At 41.6% G+C, this 14335-nt stretch overlaps 1 protein-coding gene across 1 annotated transcript in view; it reads right to left on the bottom strand.

Annotated features, from left to right (window-relative positions):
• Nucleotides 1–413: 413 nt before the first annotated feature.
• Nucleotides 414–14335, bottom strand: part of STK4 (serine/threonine kinase 4) — a 48246-nt gene continuing 34324 nt past the window's right edge. The window contains exon 11 of the mRNA XM_050907281.1: nucleotides 414–3671. Within this exon, the coding sequence (XP_050763238.1) occupies nucleotides 3513–3671 (159 nt within the window). The 3' untranslated portion in view covers nucleotides 414–3512. The remainder of the gene's footprint in view (nucleotides 3672–14335) is intronic.

The raw sequence follows: 14335 nt of genomic DNA on the forward strand, positions 1-14335 counted from the left end.
GCGGGGTTCACCGTCCCCATCTGCCAGAGCACCCCTTGGGGCAAACCAACCTCCTGTGCGATTGCAGCTCCAGGCTGCCCACGCTCCTCGCTGCGGGGAAACTGCCTGAACTTCCACCCCACTGCCTTCTGAACTGCCACAGAGCCGGCAGCACGCGGACCTGCCCCTGAACTGAAGCAAATCTCTCCCTGAGGTGCAGAATTAGTACCGTTTTAAGGCTAAAGAACTGCCTGTTCAAAAATGTGTATCTGACATGTTTACTGCTTGTGTTTATTAAAGCTTGTATGCTCCTCCAGAATTTTGCATAACATTGGTTGACTAGAGGCACGTCATGTTAAAACTTGTCCTGATAAGCAATAATACACCAGAGTATTTTAATGCATAAACATGAGTCACGACACTGATGCTTTCAGGTATGGACAATTTATTTGCCCCTTTTAACAAATAAGGCAAGATATTTGAGAAAGATCAAACAAAATCTCCTGTATCAAACTCAGAGGAATGCAATAAAAGTTACTATTTCATACATATACAAACTAATGACCGAACACTATTATATACAAACAGCCAGATCTTACAAAATAGCATTTCAAGTCAGCACTTTATGCCAGTGTTGCTAATTTCTTTGTTACAAAAAAGTTAAAGCTACAAACTTCACATTTTTAAGTCTCACATGACTGACATCATCAGTATCTCTGGGTTTTAGAAGCAAAGATAATGGTCTGTCCAGAACACTTTCAGCAATGCAGATGGACCCAAGGAGCACACGAATGCAGCTTCACAATTAAGCAAGCTTTTTGCTTAAAAACTTTGTCAGAACAGCTTTCCCTTATGGTACGAGCCTTGGTCTTAGCCCGGAGGACTCTGAGAAGTAAGAAGGTACTATGCTCCCAGACACTCTACAAAAGGACCAAAAAGGGAATTATTTTCTCTAACAGATTGAAAATCAGTGAAGGAGAAAATAATTCCTCTGCATTAGAGCTCCAAGTGCAAGCAACATCATCAAGTCTCAGCCACCACAAGCATTTAAGAAAGGTTCAAAGACAGTTAAGCCATTGGACCAGTTTTACTTATTTTGGTTCATTTGCTGTATTTTAAGACAATCACATCAGCAAAGCCAAGTATTTCAAGAGTGCTTACATTCAGTTACAGCAGTCACAGGACGCATATTCCGTCAATAAACACCACTCTGTGGTGTTTCACCTAAAACTTGGGTTTTCTAATGCCCTCCAATCACTAGGAAGTTACCTACATAGTGCAGAGGTAAAACTACTCCCAGTAGAATCTGCTTGATCCAAGCCACATGCAAGCAGTGCACAATTTACCATGTCACATATTCATATGTCTATCACACCAGAGGTGTTGGGCCAGATCCATCCAAGTGACTAATACAAGATCCAACACTTGACCAGAGAACTCCCTCCTAAGTTGTGGGAGTTTCTTTGATGCAAAGGACGCTCATGAATATTGCTCATAATAAACACATGATCAGGGCCAAATGTATTGCACAGATTCCAGATGAGCACTGTCTGAGCCCTGATGTTCACACAGCACTTCACTAGACCTCATTAGAGAGTCCAGACTAAGGGATTTCAGTCCGTTAACAACAATGAAGCTTTTAATTACCTGGCTTTCCCAATTCAAAACTTTCCCAATACTTGAGGCTATCAAATAGCTGGTTAGCCCAGGATGTACTCTTACTTCAGCACCCTAGATACACTGCTGACTGCCTCCCTTTTCCCTTGGGGACAGCCGGTTTGCTGACCTCTGAAAGAGCTGTGTTCGCACTGCGTATCAAACTGAGACAAACGATGCAACCAGATCTGCAGAGGGGGTAAAAATGGCTTGGTTCCTTTCACAGCAATGGAGTATACCTGTTAACAGCAGCCAAGAGACTGCTCCAAGGAGGAAAAAAAGAGCCTACGGAGGCGTGAAATGAACACTTCACCTCTGTAGCAGCATTTGATTCAGGAGACACTGCTATTTAGTTTAATTATCTAGGTGATGTACCAAGGCCTATTTCAGAAGAATGACATGGAAACTGTTCCCTCTATCAGAGCAAAATAAAAATAAATCGGCAGAAATACTTGCTCTGTCCAAATATTTCATCATATGCTAGATACATCTAAAACTACATACCTCTGCTGTTACAGCCCACGGGGCAGAGGCATCACTCCGTCTCTGCCCTGCAACTAGGCTCTTTGCTTCTTCTGTTTTAATCTCCACTCTACTGGTGTGAGTTAATTGCACCATCCTCACAGCGATTGTACATGCTGGGGCATTTTCGTTGATTGAGCTATACTGGGCAGGAATGGCAGGGAAATTTAAAGAAAGAACACAAGAGCATCCAGAGGAACTGGAAGAGAAGAGACTGAATCTCTTCCAGTAGGACATCAGTAGTTGTCTTCTCATCTAGATTAACTCTGCCTTTGCTCCACCACCATAAACACATATCTTTGTTAATTCAACAAAGTCTTTACTTTCAGTTCAACTTTTCTCATGTGCTAAACCTTGCAGAAATGTGAAGGATTGTGAAATTAAGTTTTATTCAAGCATCTAAAGATGTAAATCTGAAATGAAGCCTATAAAATATTTCACGAACTGTGGAGATTTTTAAGTCCTCTCAGACACAGCAGAAGTACCTAATTCCTGAGAGAGGTTCACACAACTTCCACCCATTCAAATACTGTTTCCTTTTCCCAGCACTCCACCGTCAGCAGGGTCTCCCTGAAGGACATTTCCAAACAGACAGACGAAGGGGAATCAGATCACCGATTGGCTTTTGGTTTTAAGTCGGTGTGGATTTTAAATTACAGAATGTAATTTCTGATGGAGGCACAACATGCTTTATCTACTCGTATTAATTCATAAAGTACACAAAAAGAGGACAAAACTGAGGTCTTGAAGAAACCACACTTGCTTAAAGCATACAGTGTAAGGCATGGGGCTTATTACAGGCTTTTTAAAAAATGAGATTTAAGTTTCTTTCAAAAGGCTGGAACAGTTTGTACATGTTCTCACCTGCTCTCTTCAGTGACCTAAAACTTATCAGTACCTTAACAGTAGAAAGATAGAGTTAACAGCTTGAAATTGAGTCTGTGCATTCACAAAGAAAAACAAAAACAAATCCCACAAAAGATGCAGCCGTTAAATACCACAATCCGTATTAACTTAAAACAAAATGGACTACTGAAAGTTCAGTTGAAAAGAGAGTAAGCCAACTTTCATTAGCCTATTTCTATCTGTTCCTCTGATTTAAAAACAATCCCTCTAAAACCAGTAACAAAACTCCTTCGGAATAATGTTTTAAATATATGTCTAACGTTAAAACATACCATCAGGATTTTCCACTTAATGGCATTCCTGAGTTCACAAAGGTGCTATGGAAAAATAAATGAGCAGAAGTATTGCCCTCTATTTTGCTAGCGTATTTCAATAGAAATCAATCTGTTTAGTAGTCATAAAAGCAAGGAGCTGATTGTTTGAGGATGGAAGAATATTCTACCAGTGGCTCAGAAGTTCTGCTGCCGCCGCTTCTTGGCTTCAATGGCATCAAGAATCGGCTGCCGCTTTGACTGGTACTTCTGGCGGATTTCTTCAATCTCCTGCTCCATCATGGGGTCCAGGGCTGAGAGCCTCCTCTGAAGTTCATCGACACTCCAAGTCTTTAGCTAGCCGGGAGACAAAAGAAGAACAGACATCGGCATCAGTACAGCCACCATCCACACATCTACAGGGATTCTGCTGCCCATCTGACGGTCACAACGCATCTTCCAGTAGGAGAAGGTGGAAGAGCTCTGCTCCAGACTGCTGCTCTCAGTGAGACTGGCATGAGCCTCAGGATACTGGGCTGCTTTTGCTCATTTTCCAGATACATTACACGCTCTGTTTAGTGACAGCGTGAGTGTATAAAACAACCAGTGAAATGTTTCCCCCCATTGAGTTGTTTTTCTAATGCTTCATTTTGCAGGCTTAGAACAGAAATACTGTATTGAGACAGAACAGAAGCGAAGTTCTCTCCCCCTCCCCTTTCCTTGCAACTAAACTTCCTTCTGCTAAGTGACAAAAGGAGACAGAACAGGAAGAAAAAAAAATCACTGACAAAAGTTGCATTTGAAAAAAAAGCATTTATGTACAATCAGGCTGAACCTCAATCATGGTGACGAAGTCAGACTCCTCTAAGCTAGAAATCCCAGAACACACACAACAGGTCACTTTGGGTCAGCCTCGTACTGACATAATATGCAAGTACAATTTGTATTTTACTGTACATGTGAAGACATCAGGCTCGTCTGGACAAGCTTCCCGTCACTGAAATCCCTATCTGCCTGCCCTTTGTTTAATTGGCTCTCTTGTGTGTGCCAATTTGCTGAGAACTGGCACAGAAAAGTTTTATTCTGTGATTAGAGATGCCAAGTGTGGCCTGGGACAGTCTAGATTGCCCATAGCTACACCCTTTACGTAATATTATAATATTATAACCTGTGGAACAGACAGGATTTTAGGGCAATGTTAAAAAATATGGACACTGGAAATGCTTCAAATGTTCACCTAAGCACCAGACCTTTTCCCATCTGAGCCCAAGTGACCCCCAGAAACACACGGCAGACACTGTTTTACAGCCACTGCAGCAGGATGGGAACGACTGCATCACCTGCTTTCAGTGACCGCCTGCTGCGGATACTAAGAACACACAAAATAATTCGGGGTTTTTTGTGAACAAAGAGGTGTCAATTTTTAGACTTTCAACAAATGTCGTAATTGAGTGACTTATCTTTACTTCACTTAAATGCAAGTGATGCTGCTGTCCTGGTTTAGCTGTTAATTAGTCAGCTATCGTGGTTATTCTTCAAGCCATTTCTGAACAAAAACACAGCATGAAATGCTTGCTGCCTATTACAAGGCAACAACTGAATTACTGGCTGTTTAACGGCAGTTTGCATCGGTCCTTAAAATGTATGTAAATACTAAAATACAGAAATCCTGATCCTTCTTCCTGAGGTGGAAGAGATACCAGTCCCCAAACCACAAAGTCATCTGCTAGCTGATTTCTCACAAGGTCTTTTGACATTCTTTAGCATATTCTGCTAAATAGAATACTTCCTAGTTGCAGTTACAGGATCACGAATCCACTTTAATAATCTAGGCACATGCAAAACAAAACCTTTCTTGCAAGAGTATACAGTCTTTCAGCCTCTCCAATCAGGCAACTGTTCATTAGAAAGACAAAGCACTTCCTCTGCAAAGATATACATTATTTATACACATTAATGCAACTTTACCAGACAGCAGTTTAAGTTGATGCATGGCACCAGTTGCCTTTTCACACTAATTTATTATGGAGCAGGTAATTATTCAACATCCCCTTCCTCACAGTCCAGGGAACTGAACAGTCAAATAAAAATGCAAAAAAGAAGAAAACAATAATTCAAGTACTGAACACATATACTAGGCAGCTATATCAGAGCAAATGGCTGTCAGCTCTCCCAGAGTACCCAGTACTAGCCTACTAAAAGAGTTTTGGAACAGATCTAAAACACCTCGCTCACGGCTTAAGCCAACTATTAGAGGTCAGAAATTGTCCTAGGGCTGCAATCTTCCACGGATGCCCTTTGAGCCTTCTCCACCATCCTCCCGAAGTGCTGGGTGCTGCTTACAGCCAGAAACAAATTGCCAGAGCAGATTTACAGCAATGGTCTCTCCAGACCCCAAGAACATGGCAGTAAGAAGAAAAAACTGCCCTATTAATGTTCTTGAACATGATCTAGCATCATGGGACATCCTCCATGGATACCGACACGCAAAGTCTTTCTCCTAACTGTAAGCAACTGCTTGCCAAGGGACGCAATGGCTTTGACAATTCCTGGGACTGTGTGTTTGTCAGGACAGATGGCTAACAGTATGGGAGATGCTTAGAGTATAGCTGAGTGGGCAAAAGCCTACAGATATATATTAATATGAACAAATCAGGAAGTGGGTTACCTGCACAGACGCGTGATGCAGAACAAAGCTGCTTAAGGAGACTGATCATGGGTTAAACAGAACGGGGATGGTGGGAGAAGGAAGGGAGGCAAGTCGATGCAGTGCAAAAAAATCTAAGAGCACAAAAACGCATCCTGCGCGCAATGCTGTGTGTTGATGAGGATGAGCTAATTACAGAGTTTTCATCTGGAATAATGTCAGCATGGCTGTGAATGCCACGCTACTCCTAAAAGAGGCAGAGAAGCCAAAGGGCAACACTAGTAAAAGGTTCAGAACGTGACTGTTCGCCACAGATGAGCTGATGAGAGACTAACAGGCGTCCGATTACTAATGAGAGCCCAGCACCCACGCAGAGGATGCCTAGCCCTCTGCTCCCACTGTGCTTCAGGCCCGTGACAACACGAGCCCTGGGACCTGGGCTGGGCTATTACTCAGCTTGTCCTTCCACTTGCACAGCCATCTTTAAAAGAAAAAAAAGAGAACTACTTAAAACGCAATGGCCTCCGTTTCACTTGCTGCATGGCATTTCACTGTAAGCCAACGCCACAGACAGACTTTCTCCCAGAAACGAAGTTTTTAAACTCTAGCATATCTTTCTCTGCAGTGGTAGACTCCTGGGATACTGACATTATTCTCTTAGAGAAACGCCAGAAGGAAAATCAGAAAAGAAGGACAAGGACAGAGCATCTCATGACAGACGGTTACTCAGGGTAAAGTCTCAGCGCTGAACAGCTGCAATTAGAGCTGGTTTTAGCCATGGGCTCAGTCCCATTCCTCTCCTCACTTCTCCTCAGCAATTCTTCTGTTGTAAGAAGTCTGTCTGTCTTTGTAAAAGCTATCTATTTTTGTCCACAGTGATCAAATAGCTAAGACAAACTTTTAAAGGAAGGAATCTCATTTCAAATGTAAAGACTGATATAAAATACTTGTTCTAAGGTTGGTCAAACACATCTATCAACAGGGATAGGCAGCAGTGCAGCGAAACTGTTCAAGCAAGGTTGTATGTGCAGAAAGCTAATTTTTAACCATTCGATTAACAGTTGTATTTTTACTCAAGGTTTTGAGAACGATCTTAACTCTGTAAAAATGCCCAACTGAAGACAAACGTCAGAGGTGCAAGTATTCACCTGAAAGCCTCTCACCCACGGCCATGCATGCTGTTCGTTGTTCTTCAGGCTGCAGAGACCACTGACAGCAACATCTTGTTTTAATATGCTGATGATTTCTACTATATAATTCAGAAGGACAGGTATAATTACGTCCTTCAGAAGGACATAACCTACAGCCTTTCCATGCATACGCAGTAATGATGGACAAATCAGGGACAAATTATTTGATATACAATTTCTTCCTCAAGAAGATTTGTAAGCTATTCATGACATCCCTTTGCCAGCATTTCAGACAGGCTTGTGGATAACTACTCTGCTGAACAATGTTCTCCTCAGCAAACTGCTTCTGAGTTGCCATCCTTTCAAATCAGCATTTTAAAAATAGGGGGAAAAAAAAATACCACTTGCATTTGTTACAGTCAGGTAAAGTGTGACTGCAACATGATATTCTACTGAATGTAAATGAATCTAAGCAGCAAAAGGAGAATAAATAAAGGCTCTCTGCAGACATGTTAGACATAGCCACAGGTTCGATATTCAAGGGCACCATGGTCTGAAATTTATACCTATGCAGTCTGTCCTGAGCAAGAAGCAGTCTAAAAACCTGCCACAGTATTTTTAAAGAGACCATGCCAGATTTGTGTTTCACACAAGATCTACTGTAAAACACAAAGCCTAGAGAATTAGCTCAGCCCCTTCCCTGTCCCCAAGGAAACCAAACAAAAACCCCAAACAGTGAAAACTTTTTGAATTAGAAGCTGATGCAAATGATTTATCACAGTTTTCTTGGCACCCATAGTCCATACACTGAAGAGCACCCGTGCCTGGTTTTCCTACAGCAGGGTCTGTAGCTTGACCGGTTTGGGACCTAGCATACTCCTCTGGTCCCTCAATGGCCCTTCAGCAGCACAAGGTCACCACTGACTCGGACCAGTCTGCACTACTGACATAAATACGATGTCATCCAGTAATCCCCGAGTCACTTCAGCTATCATTCTTATCTGCTCCTCTACCAAAACCACTGTCAGCAAAATCCTCTTGCTGCATGAATTACGAGCATCAAACAGAAACGAGCTGTTTCCCAGCAGCTTTCACACATTTCTCCCCCAACAAAGAGTTTCGGCAGAGCACTAACTCACCGGCTGCGCAGGAATCAAAAATATTATCTTGGAGCAAATGAAAAACATGTTTCTCCTGCAACTTTTTTTTTTACTTGCTGACACTGAATCTGATCCCTAGATTTAGCGCAAAGCCTTTTCTTTGCATCTTTGCATTTCATGCTATCTGGGCTTTGTTTTTAAATACTGTCTTAGAAGTTCTGAAGCTTGTGCCAAACATGAACCCTCCATCTCCAGGGAGGGGATGCAGTTGTTCTACCATCATCTTTTAAACATGCAGACATACCCTGACTTCTGGAACAAAATAGGAATATATATGACATTGGTGAGATGGGGTTATTTTCCTCACGGTGAAAGTATTTGAACAGTTTTGCAGAAGGAGGGTATTTTAAAGTCTTAATACTACAGCAAATCCTACAAATAAAATTAGGAAGTTGTTCTCTCCTTCCTTAGCCCTCTAGTCATACCCCTCTACCATAATTTCTGCGAGTCTGAACACTTGTCTTCCACGTGCTCACACAGAGTATTTTCTGAATATCCTCCCACCTTTACCACCAATAGCCTGTGGCTTTTTAGAAAGTAAACACCCAGCTGCACCCATCGGTCTGCCTTTCACCCAAATACTCCAGGTGGCATTTACTGCTCAACATAACTTGATGTCAAACTTTTAAGTCTTAAATAGCCTTTAGAAAAACTGGCTTTCGCAATTATCACTTCAGAAGGGGCAGTGGGAGTTTGAAGACTAAAATACAGAAGTAATAAAATTGCAGCTTCCCACGCTATACAGGGAAATAAAGTCTTAGTGGAAGATATATGAGCTAGATGGAAACTAAAGAAAAAACAAATTAATTGTCTATTTAGCATACCTTTTATTATCTTCCTTTTCTGCCTAGTTTTATGCTGCAATCTAACAGTTCTCGACTGCATGCCCAGTGATCAAAGCCCCCCAAAGAAACTCAAGACATCTTGAATCGTATCAGTAGGGTGCACAACTCTTCATTTACTTGTGTGTATTTAGACAGACAAAATCTAAACATGGCTTGAGAACGGTTTTTATCCAAACCAAGTTATCCAAGCTACGCTAAACATTAAATGCTAAATAGGAATTTGCTGCTAGAGATAATGAAAAATATTACCACTGTAATATAGTAGCAACAGGCTACTTTGGAAAAGCCAAACCAAACCAAAACAACCAACTGGGACTACAACTGTATGGAAGCACATCTGAGCCCCTCACAGGAGGCTATTGATTGTCACACTCGACATCAGAAGCGGCTACGTACCAGAGGTAAACAGAAAAGAATTCCTGCAAATAGTCTATTAAATGTTCAGATGTCCTTTGGGAAGGGAGGCTCTTCATGGAAGAGATTAATTAAACTCTTGCCTCACTTGACCTTGGCTATCAGCAATGCTATCAAGATGCTTCCCTTCCAATAGAACCAAGGGCACACTCGTACTTCCTCTCCAGGATCCTGCAGATCAGTTTGATGCGTATCCACCTCAACTTCTGAACTTTTCTTCTATCACCTCCTCAAGCAGAGTTTTATTTTTGGGAGGCGATCACCCATGGGGTACTACTTGCTGCGACTATTTGTAGCAACCACCTCGGAGTGTAATTCAGCCTGCAGCATGCGAGAGTGCATGGGTGCTACAGAAGACCACGAGCTAGGGAGAGGTGTCAGATCTCAAGGATTCATGAATGTGAGCTCTGACAAGTGTTAAGAATGAGATTATTCTGGAATTAGCCTTCTGTAACTTGAAAGACTGGTTAAACACGGTATCAATTAAATGCTCGTATCAAATATACTCTGAGGGAACAGATTACTGAATAGTACTACGCACTTTTTTTAAACCAGCAAAAAAAGCATTCAATTTCTCTGGCCAAAATTAAATGTAGAGGGTGATTTCTCATGCTAAGCAGTGCTCCAGACTTTAGGTCCTGAAAATGGTGATATAAATTGGTGTTGGAATAGCATGCCATTTTTTTCCTTAGCATTTTTCCTGAAATGCTGGCTCAATACCATTTGGCATACTTTCAATCACTGATCTAAAAATTAAGTGCCTTGTTCTCATTTATGTTTCTAGCATAAGGAGGCCTCAATGTAATGTATGAGCAGGCATTAACTATTTATTCACTCTAAGTTGTCCAATGCAAGGGACACAAGAATCTAAGAATCTACAGGCACTTACCTCCTGCTTCTCATCATGATTGTCAGGTCCCTACAACTTCACAAATCTGTCAAGCAGCCATGCTACAGAGAGGCTACAGTAAATCAGAACACACCCCAGTGCCTACACAAACATTAATTATCTTGATTTCCCCCCCTTTTAGCATTAGCATGTCAGTGACGTTTCTCACTGTTATGAAAGCAGTGGATGAAATGCACTCACTGTGGGATTTCATGCAAGATTAAAAATACAGATATTAATCTTTCAAAGGATTTGAAAAATAAGTCTCAGCAGCACAGGCTTCTGCTTTTAATGCATCTTAATTATTTAGGCAATGTGCTAGCAAAACACATCATGGGCTGCAGCATCCAGCACAAGTCAAAACAGCACTGCGGCTAGAACTTCCCAAAGAAAGTGAACAGGATCTGTGGTCAGTGTACATCTGGAGACAGTTGTTTCAGGCCACCTCATCTGGACAGCAGATGACTTCCCAGAAAGAAGTAACACTCTACTTTCAACTAGATCATCATATGCTCTAGAGGCCAAGTCAACTTAAGTCAGTGCAAGTCAAGCAGCTGAAACAGTTAAAGGAGTTTGTACTCACAACATCACTTTTTGTGGAGGAAAGACAGACACTAACACCCACTCAGCATCTGATCCCTAGCTGAACTGGAAAGAAGTATTTTAATAGAGAGTTGTACCAGACAGAGGAAACCCAGGCCTTCCCAGATGACGTGTTTCGGCTAGCTCTTACTTTCACAAATGTGGAGTTTTATGGCTACTGAAAGTGAAACATCTTACTGCTACAATGCCAGTAAGGATCCTAGCTATTTTCTATGTAGCTCTGCTTATTTGATTAAAATAAAGGTGCATGATACCAGACCATTGTATCTGTACTATTCCTACCGAATTACTGGAAGGCCATGTGTGCCATTCTCCTTCCTGCCCTGCTCCCTGCCAGACACACTGTGAAGATCACATCCAAACTGGAAACTTCTCTCTGTCCTGCATCTGCAGTAAGAACTACTGCCAAGACCTCTCTTTTCAGCTTAGCCTCTTGCTACTTAACAAGGCTTCTTCTCAAGCTGCCACACGATCGTGGCCTGACGGGCTTCTCGGGAAGCTGCCCCTCCACGCGAGGCACTGCTGGTCGCAGCACCAGTACCACTTCACTGACAGAGTCTCACTCCCCAGTGGCTGCCGAGGCCACTGCTCTTCTCTAGCATGAACTGCCATAGTTTTATTACTCAACTATCTCTTATTTCAGGCTGTATTTACACCCATAACATTTGATCCTGCTGATTCAGCAAGGACTTTCCTCAAGCGTACTTTCAGTAGCTAATTCCTGTGACCGCTATGGAAGAGACATACACACATCCTTTAGACACACAACTGCTCCTTCACCAGCTAAGAGGCATCTTTGCTTTGCTTTCTCACCCTCCCCACAGTTTGGAAGTTTCCCCCATTTCTGGAAAGCCTGTAAGAGCCAGGGAGGAGCTTTGCTGTTGGCAAGATGTCAGAAAATTCCCAATACCGAAACCGATTTCAGAGGATTATAGCAAACATCCAGACCTCCCTGGCTACCCAGACATAACTACGCAGCAATTATGCAGAGTGGTTACCCACAGAGCAGAGAAGATTGCACAACTGTGGGAACACCGTAGCCTGCATCAATAATGCTGGCATCTCTGAGTTGCACTTTATTAATCCTTACTGTAATCCTTAAAAGGCTCCAGAAAGTTTTGGTGTTATGGCCAGCACAACCATATAACCTCTGCATACTGTTATTACCCTTAGCATCATACAGAAGTTATATTATGGAAGAAAACCCATCCAAAGCTCTACTCATTGATATGAGTGGTCATAAAAAAAAGAAGTTTTTTTTAAAAAGAGCAATGCATTTTAATTTTCTAAGCTCCAAGATTAAATTTCCTTTTTTAGCTTTAGTATCAATTATGAGTATGAATAACCTTATTCAATTCCAAAATCATCCCAAGTACTGTACACACTTAATCTAAATAAAGGAAATGACAAATTGTGTCAGTATTACTCTGCAGCACTGAACTTCAAGAAGTCCAAACCTTAAAATCCTTTAGGGACTTAGAAAGTGGCTGACTAATCCTGTAACCACAAAGACAAGTTATCTCACTGTTTTTTTTTTTTTTTTTTTTTTTTCTCCCCAGGAACTGAATTAGAAACCAAGGTAAAAGGTGAGCCTGTCTGACCAAAAATTAAAAAAAAAAAAAAGGGGGGGGGGGTGTGGTGTGTGTGACGCAAAAAAGGAGCATCACTTGCTTATAAAAAACACTTGCTTGCCAGAGATTTGATTAAGGAAAAACACAGCAGAGGGTTTTTTCCTTCTCTAAGTGATTATGCTTTAATTTTCTTAAGTAAGAGTACCAAAATACCTCTGGACATGCTAAAATAAATCATGTCATTGGGCTTTGATGATCTGGCTAGCTGCACAACTCAACTGTAAAGTACACAGCTGACCAACACAGGGGTTTTTTTTTGCCTTTTTTAAGAAAAGCAATCTGTCAGAAAATGCTGATTCCTTTAAACCAAATAAAATTTTCTACAAATCTGAGAAGTTTAACTAAATCCTGCTAGGAAGGGGATGTGGGTCTGTAATGGAGCTTCCTTCCAATCCAACATACCCTTTCCTCCTCTCTCCCTTGCTCCTAAGGGCTCTACTCGCTTAAGGATTAACAACCAATTTATTTATTCAGGATCACTTATCCTGAATAAAGCAGAACTCCTGAAGAAGTAGAAGTAAGAATACCTGAAGTAAGAGCGATTCCTTCATACAATATTGCTCAGTGTACTATTACCATGAAACACAAATGTAACTGAAGTGGTAACCAATTAGTTAACACTAAATCAGTATGTGAATACAGTCTTCATTAATAATGTGGAGTGAGAAGTTTGTAACTGGTATATTAGCATCATTAACTTATCTGAAGACTTCATGCACTTAAATCTGCAATGCACAATGAAGGCTTAAGACACATGGTTTCAGCTTCAAAGGCTTAGGACTATATCATCCATGGTAAGTAGCCATTATAGTTTTAAACAGCTTTGGCCTATCTATCTTAACACTTAAGAGTATTAACTTTTATTCAACAAGTGGTTTTAATTTCAGTTTTAGTCTCCCGATTTATTTCTGACTCCAGAAGAGCTGCTGAAGGGGGGTTGTTTCCAGGAAGACCACACCAGTTCCCTACCTCGCGTACCCAAAAGTGAGGCTCATCGCAAACCCCGGTCCAATGCTGCTCTGCCTCTCCTCCTTCACCAAGGGAAAGGAAGCAATAGCCACAATTGAAGGCAAGGAAGACAGGAGAGAGAATTAAAAGCTTTCTGAGGAAAGACTGAATTACAGAGATTTCCAGGGTGTTTTGAAAAAATGAATAGCTGCATGACCATGGGAGAGGCTGTTGTCTTTAAAACCAGGGGCATATGTTTAATATCTCAGAGACAAATTTTTTTTGGACAGTCCCCCAGTGAACTGTCTCCATAAAATCCATGTCGCATGAACCTGCATGCCTCGCCATGCAAAGTTTTCTCAAGTGTTCACTATTACTTGGGCATCTATTTATAATGATCCTGCATGATGGCAAGACACAAAACAAAAAGGAATTAAACACTTAATTTCTGAATAACATTCCTTTCAGACTATATCAGTCTTTATGCATTAAGCTACTCTTTCTCCCTCTTTCCTGAAGGTCAAAGCTTGGGTTCTGAAGCTATCTGGTCACTGAGGTGACTGAAATAAGAGCTAAGGTAAACCTCCCAGGCTACTCTGGCCATTGGAAGCAGCCACAGCCAACTGCAAACTCCATTACCTTCTCTGTATGAGCAAGACCTCAAACATGCCTCACACATGATGAAACCCCCCCTGCAAAGTCTCCTGGTGAGGTAAGCAGGGAGACACCCAGTATTTACACACACCACATAACA

The sequence above is a fragment of the Gymnogyps californianus genome, chromosome 17, assembly GCF_018139145.2.
Source record: "Gymnogyps californianus isolate 813 chromosome 17, ASM1813914v2, whole genome shotgun sequence".
NCBI classification, from domain to species: domain Eukaryota; kingdom Metazoa; phylum Chordata; class Aves; order Accipitriformes; family Cathartidae; genus Gymnogyps; species Gymnogyps californianus.